Source organism: Bos indicus, chromosome 13, assembly GCF_029378745.1.
Source record: "Bos indicus isolate NIAB-ARS_2022 breed Sahiwal x Tharparkar chromosome 13, NIAB-ARS_B.indTharparkar_mat_pri_1.0, whole genome shotgun sequence".
NCBI classification, from domain to species: Eukaryota; Metazoa; Chordata; class Mammalia; order Artiodactyla; family Bovidae; genus Bos; species Bos indicus.
The window spans coordinates 53,690,439-53,715,213 of record NC_091772.1 but is presented as its reverse complement, the minus strand read 5'-3'; the positions used below and the strand labels follow the sequence as shown (position 1 = coordinate 53,715,213).

Sequence of the window (24,775 nt, the reverse complement as noted above, 5' to 3'; positions counted from 1 at the left end):
TTCTGTATGCTTATTTGCCATCTGTGTATCTTTTTTTGTTGAGGTGTCTGTTCAGGTCTTTGGCCCATCTTTTAATTGGGTTATTTAGTTTTTGTTGCTGTTGAGTTTTAAGAGTTCTTTATATGTTTTGGATATAAGTCCTTTATCAGTTATGTGTTTGGCAAATAGTTTCTGTCTGTGACTTATCCTTTCATTCTCTTAATAGTGTCTTTCACAGAGCAGAAGTTTTGAACTTTAATGAAATCCACTTTATCGGTTTTTTCTTTCATGAATCATGTCATTAATACCATATATAAAATATCATTGCCAAGCCGAAGGTCTCCCCGATTTTCTTCCAGAACTTTAAGGTGATGACTGTGAGGTTTGTGTGCAGATCCCCTTCTGTGTGTGTTTCAGCTATTCTAGGACTATTTGTCGAAAAGACTGCCCTTTCTCCATTGAGTTGATTGGCTCCTTTCTCAAAGAACCGTTGACTGTATTTGTATAGATCTTTTTCTGAGCCCTCTGTTCTGTTTTATTGACCCATTTGTCTATTCTTTGATCAATACCACAACTGTCTTCATTACTCATTACTGTAACTTCAAAGTAAGTCTTAAAGTCGAGCAATGTCAGTCCTCTAATTTTATTCTACTCCTTCAATATTGTGTTGGATATTCTCTTTTTTCCCCTTACCACATAAACTTTAAATCAGTTTGTTGATATCCACAAAATAGTGTGCTGGGATTTTGATTGGATTGCATTGGATCTACAGATCAAAGTGAGAAGAATTGACATTTTAACAACATTGAGTCTTCCTACCTGTAAATATGGAATCTCTATTCAGTTACTTAGATTTTCTTTAATTTATTTAATCAGAGTATTATAGTTTGTCTCTTATCCATCTTGTACTTTTTTGGGTAAGATTTATACCTAAGGGTTTTTTTTTTTTTTTTTTTTGGTGCTAATGTAAATGTTATCATGTTTATTATTTCAAATTCCAATTGTCCATTGCTGGTAAATAGGAAAGAGAGATTTTTTTTTTTAAAAGACTTATTCATTCATTTTTGGCTGTGCTGGGTCTTCATTGCTGCTTGTGGGCTTTCTCTAGTTGTGGCAAGCAGGAGATACTCTAGTTTTGGTGTGAAGGCTTCTCACTGTGGTGGCTTCTTTTGTTGCAGAGCACAGGCTCTCGGCGGCTTGTGGGCTTCAGTAGTGGCAGTGCGTGGGGCTTAGTAGTTCCAAGATGTGTGGGATCTTCCCAGACCAGGCATTGAACCCATGTCCCCTGCATTGGCAGTTGGATTCTTAACCACTGGACCACTAGGGACATTCCAAAGACAGATTTTTGTCTATTAAAATTGTATTCTGGAACTAGCAAGGTTCAATCATTTATGACTTTAGGAGGTTTTTATTTGCTTATATTTAATAGATTTTGGTGTACATTCTATGTAGACAATCTTGTCATCTATAAACAAAGACAATTATTTCTTCCTTCCAAATCTGTATACTTTTTTCTCCTTTTCCTGTCTTACCGGATTATCTAGAGCTCACAGTACAAGTGGTGAGAACATTCTTGCCTTACTACCCATTTTATGGGAAAGTATCTTTTCACCAATAAGTATGATGTTGGCTGTGGTTTCTTGTAGATGTTCTTTATCAAGTTGAGAAAGTTTCCCTCTAATTCTAGTTTGCTTAGAGTCTTTATAGTGAATGGGTATTGGATTGGTCAGATGTTTTTCTGTGTCTATTGATATGATCCTAAGACTTTTTCTTCTGTAGCCTATTGATGTAATGGATTACACTGAAATGTTAAACTAGCTTTGCATCCCTGGCATAAACTTTACTTGGTTATAGTGTGTAATTCATTCTATACATATTGGATTAAATTTGTATACATTTGATTTTTATGTTTATGTTCTTGAGAGATACTGGTTTGTGCTTTCTGTTTCTTGTAATGTCTTTGCCTAGTTTTAGTATTAGGGCAATTCTGCTCTCCTAGAAAGAGTTAGGAAGTGTTACCTAGCTTCTATTCCCCAGAAGAGATCATATAACTGATATCATTCCTTCTTTAAGTATTTGGTAGAATTCACCAGTATATCCATCTGTGCCTGGTACTTTCTGTTTTGAAAGGTTATTAATTATTGACTTAATAGATGTAGGACTACTCAGATGATCTATATATCCTTGTAAGAGTTCGTTAACTTGTGTCTTAAAAGGAACTGGTTCATTTTTTAATTATCACATTTGTAAGCTAGAGTTGTTCACAATATTCTTTTATTATCCTCTTCATGTTAATAGGAATCATGGTGATGATCCTTATTTTGTTTCTGATAATTAATAATTTGTATATTTTTTTCTTGATTAGCCTGGCTAGAGGCTTATCAATTTTATCAATCTTTTCAGAGAACCACCTGTGATTTCACTCATTTCCTCAATTGATTTGCTTTCAGTTTCATTTATTTCTGCTCTGATTTGTATTGCTTCTTTTCTTCTGCTCACTTTGGATTTAATTCACTCTGACATGTCTGACCAGCCTATTGATGGTAATGATCTCAGCTAGGAATGCCTTAGAACTTTCTGGGTGTGTATTACTTGTAGTGAGCCCCAGAGACATCCCCTCTACTCCTGCTGCTGGGGCAATTGTGGCTGGACTGCCCCTTGTGGTTCGTATATGATCACTGGATGCACTTCAGCAAAAACCATGAGGGAATTCTGAGGAACAAGATTTATCACTCACAGGTCCTGGAGGGTACATAACAAACCTCAGGGTCACACAGCAAAGTCAGAGTGGGAGAGGGAGAGCCTGGGGCTCTGTTTTACTAGGGTCTGAGAGTGGAGTGTCTGGGATTTCACAGGGTCACTCCCTATGGTGTGCACCCCAACCCCTGGGACCAAGAATAATCCCAGCTTACCCAACTACTGATGTGTCTGGTAGCCTTGGCAGGGCAATGACATTTCTTTTATAGGCAGGGATACTGCATGGGCTGGATGCCATCAAGAAGCAGGGGCATCTAAACCAGTGATACCGGAGAGTGGCAGGGCAGAGGGAAGCTCAGTTGTGCTGACAGAGGAGTGGGGCTCATTGCTGTGGGGCGGGAGAGGGCACGCTGGTGGCACAGGGACCTGGTCTTGGCCTGTGCCTGGACACAATTGTGACGTGGCCTTTATCACAGCGCAGCTCCTCTGCCAGGTGTCCACGTCCAGGAGGACAACCACGGGGCCTTGCAGTGAGTTAGGCCAACTCCCGCCATCCGGGCTGCTCCTCTCCTTCCTGGAGGGCATGCTAGTATCCACTGCAAGGAAATAAGCTCTGTAAAGTGCTCAGCATAACGCTCTACAAAGACTAATACTGATGGTACGTTATCTGTCATATATATTAGGAAGACCACTGGACAGAGCCCAGGGAAGGCTGTGAGATGTGAGGTGGGAGGCCAGTGAAGAGGTCTTGGTAGGAGACACGAGGGAAGCAAGGCCAAAGCAGGCTGGGGTGTATGGAGGGGGTATCTGCTCACAGCAGGGAGAGGTCAAGGATGGCTTCAGGGCCTCTGTTGCAGACAATCACAGGCACTTTGGGAGGAAAGGGTCAGAGAGCTAGAGTGTCACAATGTTGGCAGCAACCTCAGGGTTGCTGCCACCAAGGGAAACAGGCCTCCCCTGGAACCATGGAAAGTGGTGAAAACTATGCTTTGAGTGGAGCTCAAGTCTGGGGAGGAAAGTGGGGGCAGGAGGGGCCCAGGCAGCAACGCCTCTAGCTCTAGAAAAACAGGTAAAATACAGGGCTGTGTCTAAACAAAGGGATCTGTTGCCAAAAACTAGTTGGAAAACCTATGTGAGGTCTGTGCTGAGCAAAAGTAGGATTGAGGCAGATCTCACAGAGTCTACTGGGAGGGCCAGGCAGGTAGTCCACAACAATGGGTGGCATCAGGGGGCAGAAGGCCCCAGGGCTGCATGGGTGGCTGTGGGAGGTAACCTGGAGGATCTGCCAGTGGGCCAGGACGCTGGGCAGGCGACTTCTGAGACGCAGAAAGATCCTGACTGACGCCGGGACAACTCTCCCAGGAAGGGCTGATCAAGATGCGGCGCGGGTGAAGGCGGCAGTGACGCCAGTGAGGATGGGTGAGCAGGTATGGGAGTGGACCCCTAGCAGGGGTGGGCACGCCAGGGGCTCCTGGCCACTTCAGCTCTCCCTGGCCTGAAGCCACTGGACTTCTCTTGGCACAGCTGGATGCTTCTTGTCTTGCAGATCTTCGCTCGAATGTCCCTTCCGGGTCACTCAAGCCACAGTAGCCACTACCGTGCCAGTTACTGTCCATCGCCTCTGTTTTCATTTCTTCCTCACCTGTCGGCCCCCTCCTGGAAGGTCATTTCCACAGGTGTGAGCCCTGCCAGTCGTGCTCACAGCTGGGTCTTGGCCCATGCTGGGGCCTGGAAGTGACAGCGTTCACCTGCGGCTGCCCTTTGACCTCCGCATTCGAGCAGCTCGCTGGGCGGGTAGAAACCTCAGGATGCAACTCCAGCTGCGCGGTTGCCCCTTTAGGCGCTGGGCCGCGGCGCACGCGCATTAGGGCCGTTACGCGCGCAGGCGCAGTGGGGCGGCGGATGTTTACAGCGGCAGAGGTCGGCGCTGCGAATCGGCAGGCGGCGGGCCGAGGGGCTCCCGGGAGAGGGGCGGCGGAGGAGCTGCAGGTGCGGTTCGGCTGAGGCGGGAGGTAGAGCCGCTGTAGCGGCTCTCGGCCCGGCCTGCGCGGGTAGGGGGGCGGTGCGTCTCCTCGGCCCCTTCTGCCTTCCTGCCTCCTCTCCATACCTTCCCTCCCGCTGGGCGCGGGCTCCAGGTCCCTCCCCCGGGGGCGCTTCCTCCTCTCCGCGTCTTCCGGTCCTTTTCCGCTGCCCTCTCGCCCCCACCCCAGCATGAACGCCCCTCCTTATCCCAGGCGGCTCCCCTCCCCCTTCCCGCCCTCTCGGGGGTCAGCCGGCGCGGGTTCCCGGGGGTCCCGAGGTCTGTCTCCGTGCGCAGTGCTCACACCCTTTGGGTTGACTTAACTCTCCAGACGCGCAGCTGGTCCCTAAATTACTGAGTAGGAAACATTTGCCGTTAGCGCGGCACGTGAAGAGTTACCGAGGTTCGAAACAGGTTGTGCCTTTTCAGAAGGTGTAAGAGTCTGTTAAGGGAGAGTGACTTGGCTTCAGGCAAGACCTGGAAGAGGTCTTCAGTTGGGAAGGGAGCTCTCCTGGCTGTGGTGCCTGTGTTTTGTGTTTGCCAGGGCTTGTCTCTCCCAGGTTGATGTTTGCACCTCAAAAAAGGCCTTTCTCTAAATCCCCACTTGGTTTATGTGCCTGCTGACGTTTTCTGCGTCTTTTTAGGCCAGGGAGGGGCTGAAGTAAGGGACTGCATTTTTAGTGTTGGGTAGACCTGCAGGTTCCTATAACTCAAGTCCGAACTTGCCTCTCTCGTATGGGAGGACGCTTGAGGCTCCTGAGACCAGCGCCTGGCCTCTCTATGCTTGCACTTGGCCGGGAGAGACTCCTTGTTCTGACAGTGTGTCTGTATTTCCAGCCTCGATTTTAGAAAGCTCTCTTGTGTGTTAAGTAGAAATTCTCTCCATCCGATATGTGTCCCACTGCTCTGGTTTTTTCAGGCCCATGAATAGTGTGTATATGGCAGACTTTCAAGTATTTGAAAACAAATCCTTTGCATTCCTTGTAGGAGTTCTGGTTTTCACAATGAAAACCATTTCTTCCTTTATTCCTCCGGCAGGAGGTGTGGTTTTGCCTTCTTCTCCCTAGCTTATTATCTTCCACCTGAGTTACTTTGTCCATGTTGCCCTTACTAAGTAGCTGGATGAGTGTAGACTTGAATCTTGGCCCCCTTATCGGAGCTTCATTCTGTGTTAACTGGCCCCTGTGACAGCGTCTTGGGCTACCAGTCTGAGACCTTCCTACTCCTGCTCAGCCACCTCCTCCCTGTGCCCTTGGTGTTGGTTTTGTAAGGAGCGGCCTGAGAGTGAGGTTGTCCTGCTGGGCAGTGCCCAGTTACATGGAGTGTTGAATTAAGGGTTGCAAAGTGTAACCAGTCAAGTATCCAGAAAATGATATGCCATTACTTTGAAAACTTGGATTAGGGTGGATTCTAAGTCTAGATTTGGTTTGTCAAAGCCATCTCTGAGATTGTTGTTGGTGTTTTTGGTGGCATGAGAGCTGATCACATTGATGGTTAGTAATAAACAATGATTGTTTTCAGTGTGAGGAAGTGTTAGGTTGCCAGGCAAGGTTAATAACAAATATCCGAGCCTACGAATGGTCACGTGCAGCCCACTAGTGGCAGCAGATAAGGTTACCACATAGTGATTTAGCCTGTTGCTTTGGTGTAGGGTAAAAAACACAGGCTTGTGTTTGAATGCCAGCTCTCCTTACAGACTGGTGTGTGATCATGAGCAAAGTAACTTTTCAGTCCCAAGTTGCCTCACAATGTTGTGAAGCCAAAATGAGGTCGTGACTGGCAGGTGGTGCCTGTAAAAAGATTGTAGTTATTTTTACTAAAAAGCTAGCCTTTGCATGTGGATTAAACTCTTAAAGTGAGGCAAAGTTGAAAATAAGGGATAAATACTTGGTAGACAGTGAAACATACCCATCATATACTTGGTGTTTGCTTTCTGAGGATAGAACATTACACTCTGGGGGCTTCTGCGTGAAGAGGTGGCTTTCACCTCCACCCTGGAGGATGTGTGAGAGCTAGACCTTTCCCTGAAGCAACCAAACAGGACTCCACTTTTAACCAGTGACCCAAATCTTAAGATGATTGTCCTAGCCTAGGGGTATAGGCATTAGCCTCAGAACTAAGTTTATCCAGGATTGAATTTGACCTCGTTAACACTTTATCCTCTCTGGCTGAGTTAGGGTCTGTAACCACCAAGGGCTCTGAAACAACTTAAAAACAGGGTGAGAATCAAATAACTGGGCCATCCTAGTGACTTGAGAAGTCTCATATTCTGCTTTAAAATCTTGATGATGAAGATGAATTGCCCCAGTCATAAAATGGAAGAGTGCTTGTGTTAAGCCCCCACCTTTCACACACTTTGTGTCCTTGTGAGAAGCTGAAGATTCATGCATGTGGTCAGTAACTTTCATTCCTGGGGCATGCTCTCCCACCACAGTTGCTAGTTTTGTGTGTGTCGTGTGTGTATGGAATTTTTCTAGAGGCAGTATTTGTGATTCTCATTCTGCTGTTAGAAGTCCTCAGGATTATGAGGGAGAAGCAAGCATAAACTTTGTAATAATAAAAATGTAACATTATGGACATCATCCTGTTTCAGAAAACATAGCAGCCTTTGTGATGTCAGGTCCCCCCCCCCCCGCCCCCCGCCCCGCCCCAGCAGTTAATATCAAGTGTTTTGTAAAGCATTTACCATTTTATGTGAAGTGAAAGTTGCCTGTGGTGAGTATAAAATTGGAGTTGTTCAGGAAGAGTAAAACCTCTACAGATGCAGGATCATTTTCCCTAGGAATCAGATGAGGATACATTGTACTTTGTAGTTGGCTCAGAGGGAAGCATGTACTGATACCCTGTACTTTAGTACTTGACTCAGAGAGGAGGACATGTTACTTTTTCTTCTTGAAGGCAGTTTGGAAGAGAGCAAAAATGTCCTTTTTATTGTTGAAGAGGTGAAATGGTGGTATGGTAGCTACTTCTCAGGAGTTGAGGGAATTCTAGGAGTCTCCTGCTTCCGAGCTGCAGCCTTGAGACAGTTCTGTATTTGTTAAAATGAGGTGTTTGTCACAGTATATTCCAGGGGGAAGAGAGTTTTGTGGATGTTGTTTTGGCCTGAAGTTTTACATGAGAACATCCAAATCAAAGGTTGAATGGTTTGCTTGACTTGATATTTATGGGCGTGTGGGACCATGCATTGGAGAAGGAAGTGGCAACCCACTCCAGCGTTCTTGCCTGGAAAATCCCAGGGACGGGGGAGCCTGGTGGGCTGCCGTCTATGGGGTCGCACAGAGTCGGACACGACTGAAGTGACTTAGCAGCAGCAGCAGGCAAAATATAAGACAACAGTTGAATTTGAATTTCAAAGTAACAGTGAATACCTTTTTAGTATTTATTGACCTGAATTAAAATTTTTTTTTTTGCTTTTAAAGATTTATTTACAAAAGGTCTATAGCACTTGAAATATTCAAAAAAGATCCCTCTTAGAATGATTTTTTAGTAAATATATCTGCCCTCTTTTCATGTTTACATTCAATTATTTTTCCATATGTGGAAATATCCTTGTTAAGAGATGTATAAGCAAGATATTTTTAATCCTAATTGCTTGACTTTCCAGAATGATAACTTTTAGTAAAGTCTTGAATTCTTTAATGATGTTTTTAAGTTGTCAGCTGTGTGTTAGGTATCACATGTTCATTTGTATTCAGTTGATATTATAAGTTACAACTTATTTTTGGATGAATATAATTAAATTTGAAATTTAACCTTTTTTTTGTTCTGTATCTGGCATCCTTGGACGTGGAGGGAGGTAGTGTAAGGGGCTGGGTGTTGAGTAAGTATATTCCATCTGTATTATTTTTAGAATTCAGAATCTGAAATTGGTGTGTGTTTAGGACTTTTATTGTTCTGCTCTAACCTTTAATGTGAATAGCTCTTTTGAAAATTCTAAAACTGCAGCTTTGCCTGAGCGTGATCTCAAGGATGGGAGGCGCGGTGAGTGCTGGTGAGGACAACGACGAGCTGATAGACAATCTGAAGGAGGCGCAGTACATCCGCTCTGAGCTGGTGGAGCAGGCGTTCCGAGCTATTGACCGTGCAGACTATTACCTCGAAGAGTTTAAAGAGAACGCATATAAAGATTTAGCGTGGAAGCATGGCAACATCCACCTCTCTGCTCCGTGCATCTACTCGGAGGTGATGGAGGCCCTGGACCTGCAGCCTGGTCTCTCATTCTTGAACCTGGGCAGTGGCACTGGCTACCTCAGCTCCATGGTGGGGCTCATCCTCGGTGAGTCTGGCTCGGTCTCACGTGCAGGAGGGAGAGCCTGCTGGCAGTTTGTCCTTAGTGGGGGCCGAGTTGTAACTGCCCTTGGCCTGCCCAGCCATCATGGTATCCACACAGGGGTTGGAGGGTGATGATATTAATGGAGAAATTGCCGTGATGAACAGAAGAGTCCCTCTGGAGCCTTCCTGTTGCCCCCACCTGTACCTCCAGCATCTGACCAGCACAGCTTCCTCTTGGACAGCAGAGGACCTAGAGATTGTATAAATCTGGACCTTTTGGTGATTTCTCGATTAATATAATCACTCAGCGTGCCTGTCATTGTCTCTAAACTGGAATAATTAACTTTAAAGTCCCTGGCAGTTAAAGTTTTTCCAAGCAGTTTTTGTTTTTTGTTGTTTTAATACTAAAGGAGTTAATACTTGTAAGTTATTTTCAAATGTATTCCAGGGGTAGGAAAGATTTCACAAGTTATGGTATTTGAAGCCATTTAGCCTGTTTGCTCAAACAAATAAGTTGTGAGATTATACATGGAAGCTGACCGTTTTAATACTGAAACATCATTATCTGATTACTGAAGATTTTAAAGATTCCTACCTCATGTTAAATGCGGTAGTAGGGGACAGGTGTCTGTTTTCACTCAAGAGTCGGGTGAACAGTTCTGCGAGAGGAAGGCCAGGAGCTGCTCTGTGCTTTAGGAAAGGGCACTGCGGAGGAAGTGGGCTGGTGCCCCTGGGTGGAGGAAGACATGGCTGGCCCGAGGCTGCTAGGGTCTTGGTACGCGTGGATGTTGGAACTGACAAGGTTTGCTAAATATCTTAAGTTTTTGGCTTAGGTATCTTAACATTGTTATCAAGTCAGTGTAAGATTCTGTATATTGGTGATTTCAAGTGATAACAGCTTAAAAGTCAAGTGTAATCATTAGCAGTACATTACAACATTGTTTCTCTGTGGTTATTACAGGCACTTTAGAAAATCTTAGTAGTCACAGTTGCTTTTGTGGGTATGGAATGAAATTTTTGGTTGCTTTATAAGTTCATATACTTCAGAATTTGGTAAAGTTTTGAGATTCTGATCATCTGACTTTGGGCTATAAAATATAAATTTGGGCTATATCTCGGATTATTAAATGTGTAGTTTTTTGTTTTCTTGTTTTTTTTTAGGCTAAATGCTTTTTGAACTTGTCTTGGATTGAGACTGCTTTGCAAAGAGAGCTCAGGTTTTTCATCATTCTGGAATTAGTGAATTGTAATTCCCGCTGTTGGAGCTGGAAATTGGAGGAGCTAAGGATAAGGTGGTATTTGGGGGGAGGGGGAGGGTTATCAACCTGATTAGATTGGAAATGCTATTAAAAATGAAATGCTTAGGAAAGGATGACTTAAAGTCATCTTCAACCGACCTGGTACATTTGACATTCTCTAGAAGTCATAAAGAAACAGCTCATGACGGATGTTGTTACTTGTCTTTTCTGAGCCCCCACTTTCTCTTTTCTGGGGGTTTTGCTGGATGACAGGGAGGAGAGTTGTGAAGGAAGGAAAGCTGTGTTTTTGGTCGTAATGGACACTGCGTGCCGCTTTGATGTATTTGAAGGCGGTAACTTGAGGGTCTGATTTCACGGGTAGAGTCTCGGATCTGCAGGGAGGAGGACACAGGCCCTGGACCGTTTTCACTCCGTGTGTCGTAGGCCTCCCTCTGGGGTTGATTCAGCTTCGTGCTGCTCACTGCGAGGTGAAGACTTTGCTGGTCTCCCAGGGCCTGCAGTCTTCCATGTGACTTAGGTGGCTTGCGGTCCTTACTTTCTCTGCCCTGCTGCCTCTGTGCCACTCTGCTGCACTTACGTTGCGACTCCTTGCCCTGCTGAGGGTGTTCCTTTCTCGAGGTTCCAGTTGGCAGGATGGCAGGGGGCAGGGGGAGATACAGCAGTTGTGAGCTTAACCTGACGTTGTTGTGTGACGTGGGAGCTGCTGTGCCTGGGGGGCCTCGTGGGACCAGCTTCAGGGTTGTGTCCTTGGTACCACCATTCTGACCCGTCCCGTACTTCCTCCTCTTTCAATCATCTTTTTACTGGAGTGGGTCAGGGGATATGTGTCGTTACTTTGTTTGGTGTGAAGTTTCTTGTCCTCAGTAAGAGTCTAACAGAGCTGAGGGGCTAATGAGAATATGATGAGGGTGAAGTAAATGCATGTTTTCTTGATCTCTGGCAAGTGACCAAGAGAGCAGTGGGATTGGACAGGAAGTAATGTGGATGTGGTGTCATAAACAGTGGAAATGTGACTTCTCAAGTAGGCTGTGTTTTGATGATAGGCGGTTTTAGCAGCCACTCTGTGTGGGAGGTGTTGAGAAAGGAGAGCGGGTGAGTCGTCTGGTAGAGGCAGGGAAGCCTGCACCTGGGGGAGCTGCTGCACTGGGAAGGGGCCAGGTGAACAGTGGAAGCAGAGAAGTGTGTGCAGTGCACAGATGGCTGCATTTACCAGTATTTCTGTTGGATGTAGGGTTGAGTGTTACACTGTGGCTTTATATGTATGTTTTCTAAATAAAAGCCCTACATGCCGTGTTTATTTTCTCATGCAGATTTTTTAAAAATCAAGGTATAACTTATCCATAGTAACTTGACAAAGTTGCATGAAGCATGTATGAATGTAGTATGAAGTGTGAAGCTTGGTGACTTTTTACATCCTCCTCCATGTAAGCACCACCCAGAACAAGATGCAGAGTAGAATCTGTGCCCCAGAGATTCCCATGGCCACCCCTCCAACAGTAGGACCCCACCCCCTCCAGGGGGAAGTATACTCACCTCCATCACACAAATAAGTGTTGCCTGTTTTGACCTTCATACAAATGGATTCTTAAAACCCAGAGATTTAGTGAAGCTGTTTCGTGTCAGTAGTTCTCACTGAGATTTAACCCAGAGGCATTTGTATGTGGAGGAAGCACTTTTATTATTAAGTGGGCTCCTAACTTTTCTCATAACTTTAGTTCCAGTTATTGATAAATTTCTTTCTTTTCTTTCATTCTTTCATTTATTTGGCTGTGCTGGGTGTTAGTTGCGGCATATGGGATCTAGTTTCCTGAATAGGGATGGAACCTGGCCCCTTGCATTGGGAGTGTGGAGTCTTAGCCCCTGAACCACCAGGGAAGTCCCTGATAAATTTATTTTGATTAAAAAATATTTCATTGTGACTTTGGAATTACAGTTTTATTTTGATGATGATTAAAACTATTTTGTGAGAATTAAATACCACATTTGAGTGTTTGCAGAGACCTTTGTTGGAAAAAAGACCTGTGTCCACTTTCTTTTGCAAAGACACGTTTCTTCTTTAATTCATTGTGTTGTTCAGTTGCTAAGTTGTGTCCGACTCTGTGTGACCCCGTGGACTGCAGCACGCCAGGCTTCCATGTCCTTCACTATCTCCCAGAGTTTGCTCAAACTCGTGTCCATTGAGTTGGTGATGCCATCGAACCATCTCATCCTCTGTTGTCCCCTTCTCCTCCAGCCTTCAGTCTTTCCCAGCATCAGGGTCTTTTCCAGTGAGTTGGCTCTTTGCATCAGGTGGCCACAGTATTAGAGTTTTAGCTTCAGCATCAGTCATTCTAGTGAATATTCAGGGTTGATTTCCTTTAGGATTCACTGGTTTAGTGGCACTTGTAACTCTTGGTTTCAGACCTTGGCCGTTTTACCTTTTCAGATGGTTCTTTAAAAGTTTGAGGACAGGACGGTCAAGGCTCTAGGAAGCTGTGAGTTGGTAGTGCCATATAAGGAGTATTGATGATGTGGTGAGCAGAGGCTAGTCTGCATATTTAAAGAATGGATTGGGTGATTTTGGCCCAATAAATGTGAATTTCTGTAATTATACATGTCCAGTCAAATGTGTTGCAGTCAATGAAATAGAAATAAAGAGTAGGGGTTCTTGTCCTGTTTCTATATGTTTTCTTATTCTGAAACGTTTTAGGCCCTTTTGGAGTGAATCACGGGGTAGAACTCCATTCAGATGTGACAGAGTATGCGAAGCAGAAGCTGGACTTCTTCATCAGGACAAGCGACAGCTTTGACAAGTAAGACCAAAACTGTCCATGGGTCTGGGTGTCAGTTATAACTTAAACTTTGGATTAAGTGGAAAGAAATCAGTTCACTACTGTTCATGTTCTGGCAGTTGTGATTAAAGTGTGGCAGGTGACTAAGTGATATGTGTGTGTATGTTCTAGTTATTTTAAAAATATTTTATGTTTTTAAGGACCTTAAGTTTTTTTTTTAATTATGACACCTAAATAAAGGTAATTTATCACCAGTGTAAGAGAAGGAAATAGAATGTTCATTTTTTCTTAATGTTCATGTTTCCAATAGAGACAGCATTTTATCATGTACTTGCTTCTGAAATGGAATTGTTGCAATTGTCTTTAAATGTACCGCGCAACTAGCTCTTGCCATTTTAAAACAAGGCATTTAAGTTCTTATTTTAGGGATTAAAATTTTTAGAAAAACCAAGTATATTTTTTTCTCTTTTTACTCTGTTAGTAGATCTTGAATAAGATATAAAAGCAAGATAGGATAGTAGAAGATAATGAAGATGAAAGATAATAAGATAATCATAACAGCAAAGATAGTGATATGCCTGGAGCTTGGGTGACTTAAGCTTGGATTGTGTTTATGATACTGAGTTTCATAATATTTTCTTTGGAATTTCTAGAGTTCTGTTTATTACTCACGTAGTTCTTTCAGAAGTCTGATATCCCAGCTTCTGACTCTTAATTTTATTACGTCGCTGTGGGATTGTACAGTGAAAACATAACCTATGTTTAATGTAGATTTACTATATAGACTTGTTATGACATGATATACTTAGTTGTGGAAAACATCTTTTGCTTTCAGGTTTGACTTCTGTGAACCATCCTTTGTTACTGGCAATTGCCTGGAGATTTCTCCAGATTGTTCTCAGTATGACCGGGTGTACTGCGGGGCAGGCGTGCAGAAGGAACACGAGGAGTACATGAAGAGCCTCCTTAAGGTCGGGGGCATCCTGGTCATGCCACTGGAAGAGAAGGTCAGGTCCTCTTGTAACCGGTGGTTTCATGCACTCAGCTGTTTGCTGAGGTCTGTTCCGGGGAGTTGACAGGCATTTTTCCTTGTAACTCTTGTTACAAATCCCTTCCTCTCACAGATGAGTAAACAGGCTAGAGAGACTGCCAAGGTGGGGCGGGTCCAGTCGCCTAGGTTCTGATTTGATTTATTTTGGAAGAGAAAGGACACCTGAATACTTGCCAGCGGTTACAGAGTCCTTCCTTGTTTAAGATCTTGGCTGTTCTTTCTTTCTGATGCCAGCAGTGTGACTGGCCCTGATCCGTTGTTTTGTTAAGGGCCGTAGAATGATACCTCCTCGTTCTGTCATTTCTCTTCATTTAGTAGCCAGAATACACAGGGGGAGAGAAACACCCTCGTTAGTTGTTTGTTTACCCTGAGGTATACTTTATAAAAGGAAGTGCAGGATAAATTTGATTTTTATTAACCTTTGTCAGTTTTTCTCAGTAATTGGTTTTCTGGCATCTGCCAAAGATAGTGACCAGTGAGGTTTTGCTTGATTTTTTTAGCAAAATGAATTCATGCAAAATTGTGACCCTTATCAGAGTTCAGACTGTCTCACTTTGGCCATGGCTGCCTCTCCACATTGGCTCTTGGGCTTTGCAGCCTCAAGAATCTTTGATGGTTTTGTTAATTTCTGGTAAGAAGACGTTCCAGACTTTGTGTACTTTTTTTTTTAACCACAAACTTGGAATTAACTCTTTCTGAAAATGAATAATCCCTGTTCGTTTTCAGTTTGGTGGGAATTGGTGTTTAGACACCACAGTTGGGATCTTGAAGGCGATCGTGGATCCGTGTTCGTTTTTCTGATGGACCACTAATGCTTGGGAGTCACCCGCCACCCACCGCCCCAGCACACACACTTTTTTTTTTTTTGCTTTGATGTTTTGGAGAGAAAAGACACCATGAATTCATATCAATACTTCCAAATCAAGATCAGGACCAGGGTTTTTTTCCCTCACATTTTAGTGTTATATCAGTAGCACTTTTTTCTCAAACCAAAAGTCCTGATCCCCAACCACCCGGCTTACTGTTTATCTGCAATGTATGGTGTCATCAGCAGCAATCTTGATTTCTGAAACTAGAGCAGGATTTTTCTTGTTTTGTCACGGAGTGGCTTGGGGACCCCACTGCATTGTCCTTATATTCCACTAGAGACGTTAAATTACTGTGTTTTAAGTTACTGGGAATTACACCTCTGTGTGAAGTTATGGCGCCAGCCCCAAAGAACTGCTCGTTTGTTTTCTTTTCTTTCAGTTTTGAGAGGTTGCCATTTTGGGGATCACAACTTTGTAAAATAGTTATATAAGATTCCAAAGTCTAAGCAAGCAATACTCAGAATTTTATTCTGTGTATGTCCCCTCTTCTCTGCTCCCTTCACCTGTAGGTGACTTGTTTTTTGTTTGTTTTGGTTTATCTTTCCTTAAAAAAGTAGAAGCTAAAAAAATTTTCAGTGAGGGTACACACTTTTACACTCCACCCACCCGTTCATACATATGAGAGTTGATAATTTTAAGTTTTATACATCATTTATTTTTTAAAAATGTGATGTTCCTTATAGCTAGAAAGTCTTTTTAATCTCTGTTTTGTTTATTAAAATTTTTGTTGGTGTATAAGAATGTGGCTGTTTCAGATAGAGATGTATAAGGCTGTGGCTGTTTCAGATGGGGTGTATAAGGCTTTGGCTGTTTTGGATAGGGGTGTGTAAGGCTGTTGCTATTTCGGATAGGGGTGTATAAGGCTGTGGCTGTTTTGGATAGGGGTGTGTAAGGCTGTTGGTATTTTGGATGGGGGTGTATAAGGCTGTGGCTGTTTAGAATAGGGGTGTGTAAGGCTGTGGCTGCTTCGGATAGGGGTGTATAAGGCTGTGGCTGCTTCGGATAGGGGTGTATAAGGCTGTGGCTGCTTCAGATAGGGGTGTATAAGGCTGTGGCTGTTTCGAATAGGGGTGTATAAGGCTGTGGCTGTTTCGGATAGGCATTTGAATTCTTTCTAGCCTTTCACTGTTAGAAACAGTGCTGCTGTGAAGAGCCTGCACAGACATTACCTTGGTTTTGTCTGAATTTGTGACCTCCTGCAGGAGCGCCTGACCAGAGGCTGTTTAACCTTGGCCATTTCAGAGGCAGGTCGCCAGGAGCCGGTTCTTATTGCTGTTTTAGTAGTTTGCAGGATAGGGCCAGACGTCCCTGTGTTTGCTTTTCTTTCTCAGAGTATTGTTTTAAATACGTATTTACTTATACGGATGAGTTTAGAAGTCTGTGTTGTCTTGCAGAAATACATTGTGTTAACATCTAGATGAATGAGGGATTGAAGGCATCTTTTCAGTATTCATGCAGCTGAATACTTAAACGTGAAATAGGGATTTATAGTTTTGTTTACAGGTTTACACATAGTTTACTGATTATATTCAAATATTTCACGTCCATTATAACTAGACGTTCTCCTTTTAAAAATTTTTTGAAAAAAGATTTTGCTGGTATAAAGGAATGTGGTAAGTTGTTGATGTTTGTCTGGTATGTGGGTACTTAGTTCTTTTAGTTCTGAGATCCAGGACACAGAGTCTTAGTGTTTAGAGGATTTGCTAGCTTAGATATTTTTAGATGAGAGCGCAATCATCGTGGCTTGTCAAAGCTGACCAGAAATCCTACTGTGAGCTGTTCAGGCCCTTCAGAACCTGGCACAGTCATGGAGCACATGCGTGGCCGTGTTGTCCAGTCGCGTTCTCGTGGTGCTCCTTGTACTGTGGTTCACAGGAACCATCTGGCTGACCTACACTGCAGCATGTCAGCCAGACAGCCCTGTGTCCCATGGGGGCTGCATCCCTGGAAGCACTTAGACACATCGATGTGCACCTCCGAGAGTGAGGCCAGGCACCCACATCCAGGGTGGCCCACTCACCTGTGAGGAAGCAGCGCTGATTTGTGATGGTAGCTGCTGTTCGGTGGGCGCAAGATGGTCTCTTCTTATACCCCCATGCCCACGAACAGCAGCCAGGACTCAGTCTAGTTGAAGGTTGCAGGTGGTTGTGTCTTGAATGACTTTTACTTTAGGATCGCCCTGGTCTCCCCACATTTTCCCTACAACAGTGACTTCTTTGGAGAGTCTATAAGAAGCTTGTCTTATCAGATTCCCCACATTCCTTCTCTCATTGTTTCCTTAACTTCTGTACTAGGAACTGGAGCACTTTTGCAAGAATATCGCTGAGTTAGGTGTCGTTCTGGTCATGTCACATCAGAGGCCTGTGTTGTCGGGTGTTTTCATCTTTAGTGTCTGTGATTTTTAGATTGTATATAGGAGTGATTATATTTAAATATAAAGTGAAAGTGAAGTGAAGTGAAGTCGCTCATTCGTGTCCGACTCTTTGCGACCCCGTAGCCTGTAGCCTACCAGGCTCCTCTGTCCATGGGATTTTCCAGGCAATAGTACTGGAGTGGGTTGCCATTTCCTTCTCCAAGGTGTCTTCCCAACCCAGGGCTCGAACCCGGGTCTCCTGCATTGTAGACAGACGCTTTACCGTCTGAGCCACCAGGGAAGTCCAGATATAAACTACCAGTAGTCAAATCTTTTGAATATTCTCATTTTAACCTCTGGGACAGCTGACTAAGATAACGCGCACTGGCCCTTCTGCTTGGGAAACCAAGAAGATTCTGGCTGTCTCCTTTGCTCCGCTGATCCAGCCCTGCCAGTCCGAGTCCGGGAAGTCGAGGCTCGTCCAGTTACGTGAGTGCAGAGATTCTTCCTTACCTTTTAAATCTTTTTACTCTTTCCAGAATTTGAGAGAAACAAAATTCATCAGGAACCTTTTAATATTAAAGACCATTTTTCCACTCACTGAAGCCTTAAAGTTTTACAAGTGGTTTTTTAAAAATCACTTGAAATCATTGAAAAATTATAATCGGTTTTTAGCTTATTTTGAGTTATTTTAGGTCATTTGTGCTTAATATTCAAGGGTGAGAAGACGCTCTCTAGAAAGAGAAGAAATAGAAGAGAAGCATGAGCTGAGGCAGGTGACTCAGCTGGAGGACCTGATGTGTGCAGTCAGGTTGTGGGAGGCACTGGCTGGGCAGGTGCTTAGACCTGAGTTCCTCATGTAGGTTGTGGAGCCTGTCCCGTATTTTAAATAAAAGATGTGGCACCTCTGGACTCCCTGGTGGTCAGGGGAAGATGACTTTATTGAGTGCTTGCTTCCCTGAAAATGCCTTCAGAACAAGTAGGCAGATGTGACCTGCAGTGGGGAGGGCACTGCTGTCCAGAGCCTCTGCAGAGTTTTGGAAGGTGAGGGCTCAGTCCGGACCTGAGACCAGTGTCTTGGTCACGCTTGGACAGGATCATGATGGGGTGGAGGGCACCAGAGATGCAGCGTTTAAGGCCAGGGCTTCAAAGCAAATGTGGCCCAGTGAACAACTATGATGCTATTTAGGGTTCCTGAAGTGAACCTTCCAGTTATTTGTAACTGTATCTCCTAGGCCAGAGGTTCCTAGACTAGTAGAGTCACGTTGATGAGGGTCAGCTTTTGGATGGATCAGATTGTGGGCAGGAGCCAGTCAGGAGACCCTTGGGATTTTCCAGGCAGGAGATAAAGACCAAAGCTAAGATGCTGGGCTTCAGAGTGTCAGGGACTCAGGAGGCATGCAGGGCCTTTCTGAGGAAGGATATGGGAGTCAGAGCTGGCTGGCATGTTGTGAAGGTGGGTGTGTGGGAGGCTCTGACCCCAGTCAGGCCTGGATTGGAACCCAGGGAGCCTCTGGCTGCTCTGTGTTACCTGAGGCCATGGGATGGATGTCAAACCAGTCATCAATAGGCATAAGCAGAGGGGAACCTCTTTAGGGAACATGCCAGGCTGGGTGGAAGAGGAAGAGGCAGCAGGAGAGGCTGGGGCCAGGGGGAAGAGGTGGCTTCCACCAGTGGCATGTTGGGGTGAGCTGGAGGCCAGAGCTGGCCGTCGGGAGGTCTGAAAAGGCATCCTTGGGGGTCACAGCAGGAGGAACGCCGAGTGGCATTGGAACAGGAGCTGTGGTGGGGTGTCTAGGAGCAGGTGAGTGCCAGGGCCCCTCCCGTGTGCTGACAAAGGAGCCTGGGGTCCCTGTGGGGCCGCGAGTGCAGAGCCAGTTCTGTGAGGGCCTCTGTGGTTTGGGTAAGAGACACTGCAGGCAACTGGAGCCCTCTCTATAGTGTGGGTTATTATTTTTTGGAGAAGTTAGGTTCGGGGGGTAGAAAGTGAAGCTCATTTTCAGTTTAATGTATTTAAAACATAATCGCTAGTAATTCTTCTCCCCTCAGAAAAACCCTTATATTGCCATGTAATTTAATTACCAGATTTTATTTTTCCTTGATGTGCTTTGGGAATTTTGTTCCTAAAAATGTTTTGGAACTGCTTGTTCTCTACTTTAATAAAAAAGGAACAAATACTTAAATTTCTGAAATACTGTGAAAATACTAAAATAGATAAAAGAATGCTGGAGCCCGTGGTCTCTGTATTTCTGCTAGATGAGAGAATGCATCAGTGAACACAGCAAATAGAGAAATGAAGCCAGATGCCAAAGGACCAAACCCTATAACCCTGGTTCTGATTCTTCCACTGATTGATTATCTGAGCAGTGCTTCTTCCTTTTCTTATCTGATTTAAGGGCCAGTTTATTTGAAAATATGTTGTGAAAAATACCATATGAATGCAAATTAAAGCACAGATAACATTTGTCTCCAGCCGTCTCCTGGTCTTGTCATGTGTTTGTAAATATGCCAGTGAATGAAGATGAGGTTATAATTTTCTCAGCTGTCTAGACCTTGTGATCACGAAGGTGAGGCTGAGTCTTGTTCTTTGCACGCAGCACCGCTGGCGGTTCGCAGCCTCCAGGACCTGGCACGCATCGCCATCCGGGGCACCATTAAGAAGGTCATTCACCAGGAAGCAGTGAACAAAAATGGAAATGGACTGAAGAACACTCCCAGGTTTAAACGAAGGAGAGTTCGCCGCCGCCGATTGGAAACGATTGTCTTTTTGGACAAAGAGGTCTTTGCCAGTCGGATCTCCAACCCCTCTGATGACAACAGCTCTGGAGACCTGGAGGAGGAGCGGCGGGAAGAAGAGGCGACCACCCCACCGGACTCCAAGCCTGAGCCCCCGGTGAACTTCCTGCGTGAGAAGGTCCTGAGCCTCCCTCTGCCAGACCCCCTGAAGTACTACCTGCTTTATTACAGAGAAAAGTAGGTCTGTGGTTCAGGGGAGGAGACCCAGTCTGCCTGGAGGGCCACCGGAGCAGGCGCACTGGGGACCGAGGGGCTCCTCTCTGCAGCTCGTCTGTCCTTGACTGTCCTCTAGAGCGCTCGTCCCTCAGTCTGACTTCCGTGAACACAGTGCACAAGTTAAGAATGTTTTCTCAGGAGGGCGAGAGTCCCCTGGAGGAGGCACTGACTTCCCGCTCTCAGGGATCACTGAGGTCTGTGTGTGGAGGCTGCTGGGACACTGTTCCTTACACGGGAGACACTGCATCAAAAAGGAAAACTGAAGTTGAAATTAACCTGTGTTGCTTATAAAATCTGAGACAGAAAGCACAAGTTTTTAACTGTATAAAATCTTTTCTGAGTGGGACACGCCTGTGCCCAAGTTTGAATTTTATAGTATCAACCTTTTAATTATTGGCACTGAGTTTCACTAAATAAGTGAAATGGAGTGAAAGTTTCATTAAATCTTTCAGTTATCTGGAGTGGGGAGACACTGAAAAGCCTTCCCTTATTTTAAGTAAATTAATGAAATCTTATGTGAGTTGTCACTTGTAGTTTAGAAAAAGAAAAATTGTGATGGGGGGAGGAATGAAAGTATGAAATTGCCAGGTTTCTTTGTGGAATTGCAGAAGATTTCCAAGGAGTTTTTTGTGATACCTTTGTTACCTTTAAAAGAACCGGTGTTGCGTAATACCATCAAAGAAAGTCCTGAAGAAGGAAATCAGTGTCGTGTTAAGAAAGAAGCTGCATTGCTTGTGCCGCAGTGACAGAGATGGTCATTGATTCAGCTTTGAGGTGACAGTTTCTGAGGCTCTGTCCTCAGAGCACATGGAAGGTACTGGCTACAGAAAGTAGATTGGGGATGATGTGGACAGCCGTGGATTTTTCTTCTGTTGGCTATTTTTCTGTAATCACATTATAGTACTGACTCACAGATTTTATCTTTTATAATTCTGGAGAAAAAGATTGGTTAGTTTTATAATTTTTTTTTAAGAACAAACATAAGTGATCAGTAGCTCTGTCGAAGTAGAGTGGCTTCACTCAGCAGTGATACGTGCAGTCCGTCTTCTCCAGGCCTGTGTGTCGAGAGCTTCCTGTCTTATCACGTCCCGGGTCTTGAAGCAGAGGCCATCCTGTTAGTCAGGTGGCAGGATGTTTACAGGTGACACTGCTTCTTCCAAAACATTGGTTCTTGTCAGACTTGGCAATTTTATCCAAAGACTAGTATAAAATCTTAATAGTAAATCCAAAATCATAGTGCTGATGGAAGATTGATCATCCAGATTTTACGATTAATTTTATCCCTTAGCTTCTGAAATGTTGTTGGAGTTCAATGCCTTTGTGGTTTCACTAGCTTCACTGAGTTCTGTTTTTTTTTTAATTTATGCTTTTCTAAAAAAAAAATTGAATCATTTTATCATAGAATATTTTGTGCACGCATAGCTGGGGAAATGTGTACAGTGCCCTAAATTGGTAGTTAAGCTATTATAAAGAAGGCTTTTTCATTGCTGTGCTTACCTGCCTTTCACTGGAAGTCAAGCCTCATTCTTTCAGAGATAGAAGCATGAGTCATGTTTACTTGCTAAGGCTTCTGTTTGCAGATCTTGTTGACATTATTCTAATTGATTTGTAGAGACCTCTGCAGCACATGGACATTTTTGGACATAATGTTAAATAAGTGATATCTGAAATCTGGTGTTGTTAGGTGGCTTGACTGAATTTTTTTCTATCATTGTGTATGGATTTCCCTATTTTTTCAACCACATTTGCCTTCATGCTGGATTGTAAAAACTCTTTACAATGCATAAGACATTATTTTCCCCTATATATGTTAAACCCTTCCTAACATTTTGTATCTACATGTTGGTTTGTGACTTTTACACCAGAATTTGGTTAAAAAATATATATAGATAGATAGATACTGAGTATATGTGAAATAATTTGGTGTTGATCTATATTATAAACATAAAAGAGAGTCATCAGTGAGCTTCCCCATGTATCAGCACCTTTCTCTAGAGTTCAGTATGAGTGCTTTCTGTTTTCACAAACAGATGAATTATATATAGTCTGTGTTGTCTGCAAGCTTTGCATTGTAAACCATAGACATTGGCTGACTTTTATGTTTTGAGTAGTCTGTATTTTTATATGTGACTTTTGTCTTGAAAGTAGTAAAGCCATAGACATGTGCAAAACAAATAATAAATTTATATATATTAAGTATGTTGTATAGAAATCAGCTGTGTACTTAATATTTTTGCCAGTCTGGAGCTTTCAGGGGATTAATGCAAGAAATAGGAAACGAAGACTTTAATGAGCTGATATTCAAAAGATTCCAATAAAGGTCATTAAGACACTTTAGCCTTCTTGGAATTGCTTTTGTTTCCTGTGTGGAATTAAAATTCTTGGCTACTTTTTTTTTCAAAAAATCTTTTAAAGTAAGCTTTAAAAAGTTAGGATCATGTGTTTTCTTTCACTGTATTATTGCTGAATTCTGTACCATTTTAGCACTCTTGGGGGGGCCTGATTTGTAATTAAACACAGGAAGTCTGAATAGACAAAGTCAGACTATGTGAACATAGGTGTCTGTAGAGTGTCTGGTTAGTTTTTTGGTACGATTTTCCCATATCGTGAAAATATTAAATAAAAGATAATCGGACAATGGCAGCATATCTTATAGGGCCATAGGGGTGAGGGTGGGGTTTAGGTGTAGGGTTGGCTGGGGGTCAGGCCAGGGCCATGGTCCAGATTTAAGGTCGGGTCCGAGGGTTGTGGTCCAGTATGTTTCAGTTACCAGCATCTTCGTGGTTGAGAAAAGGACTTTCCCTCACAGCCTTGTGGCTTGCCAAGAGAGACATTAATACTCTAAGCATTTGTGTATCCCCCTTCACACCAACCATCCAGCGCTCTGTGGCCCTGCAATCCTTTGGCCTCCCAGTTGTTACAGACTTTTGACACTCATTAAAGACTCAAAGTTATGGGAGCAACTGGGCCTCTCCAGGGGAGGTTCACACTGCAGTTTGCTGGTCTTAGGGAGCCACACGCACCCATGTGGGCTCTGAGAGCTGCCAATCCTGGATTCCATGAAATGGAGTAACCCTTGAGCCTCCCACGGCATCACTGAGCAAGAATTTCCTTACCACTGTAGCATGTAGTCTCTGCTCTTTGTAAAGTAGGGAGGAGACTGGATAAATGAGCAATATTGTTCTTGGGGCCTGGGTGAGGAATGCAGCCGGGGGCAGGTGTGCCTCCTGTGCCCCCACCACCAGGGACATGAGTGAGGTCTGTGGCTTTTGCAAGTGAAGGGCTTCTTGCTGTTGTGGGAGGACTGCAAGGGCATTGGACAGGTGGTTGCAGCTCCTGACTCAAGTCAACCTTCCTTGGCCTTCATGTCCCTCGGCTGTGCCGTAGGCTGTCAGTGAATGGAACATGCTATTTTCCCCAAGCCAGTATCTGTCTCAAGCCAAAGCCCAGAACCTCAGCTTTCCTTTTGGAACTTTGTTATCATTGAATTGTTTAAGCAAGAGTAGGCTTGTGAGTGGTGATGTTAATTCAGATTATGTGATTTTTGATAATCAGGTTAGTGGTATTGTTGGCCAAAATCTTGGCCTTCTCTCCCCACTGAAGTTGAGACAGAGTTGGGAGGAAGTAGAAAGGAGGCTTTAATTCTCAGCTGGCAGAGAGGGCAACAGTAGGCTCGTGCCTCAAGAATGGTGGCACCTCATGAAGAATCTAGGCACTTATATAAGGCAGGGGCTCACAGTCAGGAGTTGGTGATGAGAAACAAAGGTGATGGGATCTCTATTTCTTTCTCTTGCAGTTTTTTCAAAGACAGTCATAAACTGGCTTCAGTAACCCAGTAGCTGAGTCTGGCAGTTCAGTGGCTCTGCAGCCTTCTTTCTGATACGTAACTACAAGGGGAAGGGTGTTGTAAAGGTGAACACCAGATAGGGGATGTATTTAGCATAGAGTCCAAGGAAAAAATGTGAATTGTAGCTCCTGCAGAGTTAGGGGGCAGAAAAGCAAACTCAGTTACACACATTCAGAGTTAGGAACTAGGAATGTTCAGGCCTGCTCACTGTTCTCTCTATCTTCTTTGTGCTCAGGAAAGGAAAGGAGAAAAACTCATTGCTCTTTTTTTGCTTTTCACTGATACTGCAGCAGTATGAGCATGATTGGGATAATAATTTTTAGTACTGGAGCAGGTTAAGATTTTGTACGTAGTCAGTGCCATATGTATTTGATGCTGTAACTAAAGAGATAATCCAAGTGCTGTTTCACAGGCTGCTTTGTGGTAAAGAATCCACCTGCAATACAGGAGACATGGGTTTGATCCTTGAGTGGGGAAGATTCTCTGGAGAAGGAAATGGCAACCCACTCCAGTATTCTTGCCTGGGAAATCCCATGGACAGAGGAGTCTGGCAGGCCGCAGTCAACGGGGTTGTAAAAGAGTCACACGTGACTTAGTGACTAAAACAACTACAACAACAAATACCTCCTGCATACAAGTTGCTAA

General features: G+C 44.1%; 1 protein-coding gene across 2 annotated transcripts; it reads left to right on the top strand.

Annotated features, from left to right (window-relative positions):
- Positions 1–4,536: 4,536 nt before the first annotated feature.
- PCMTD2 (protein-L-isoaspartate (D-aspartate) O-methyltransferase domain containing 2) lies at positions 4,537–22,620 on the top strand. Of its 2 annotated transcripts, none has more exons than XM_019971997.2 (6): positions 4,537–4,665; positions 8,642–8,972; positions 12,917–13,019; positions 13,834–14,005; positions 17,637–17,760; positions 19,869–22,620. In XM_019971997.2, the coding sequence occupies exons 1-6, from the start codon at positions 4,579–4,581 to the stop codon at positions 20,246–20,248; spliced, it is 1,197 nt and encodes a 398-aa protein (XP_019827556.2). In that variant the 5' UTR covers positions 4,537–4,578; the 3' UTR covers positions 20,249–22,620. The 2 variants fall into 2 exon arrangements, with proteins under 2 accessions (XP_019827556.2, XP_019827557.2); XM_019971998.2 differs by having other exon boundaries at positions 4,601–4,727.
- Positions 22,621–24,775: the final 2,155 nt, after the last annotated feature.

Excerpts from the sequence above, each read along its gene's own strand:
- PCMTD2 (XM_019971997.2), top strand. The coding sequence starts at position 4,579 with ATGTTTACAGCGGCAGAGGTCGGCGCTGCGAATCGGCAGGCGGCGGGC. Across the intron at positions 4,666-8,641 it reads GGGCGGCGGAGGAGCTGCAG|CTTTGCCTGAGCGTGATCTC; the intron begins GTGCGGTTCGGC and ends CTAAAACTGCAG. Across the intron at positions 8,973-12,916 it reads CATGGTGGGGCTCATCCTCG|GCCCTTTTGGAGTGAATCAC; the intron begins GTGAGTCTGGCT and ends GAAACGTTTTAG.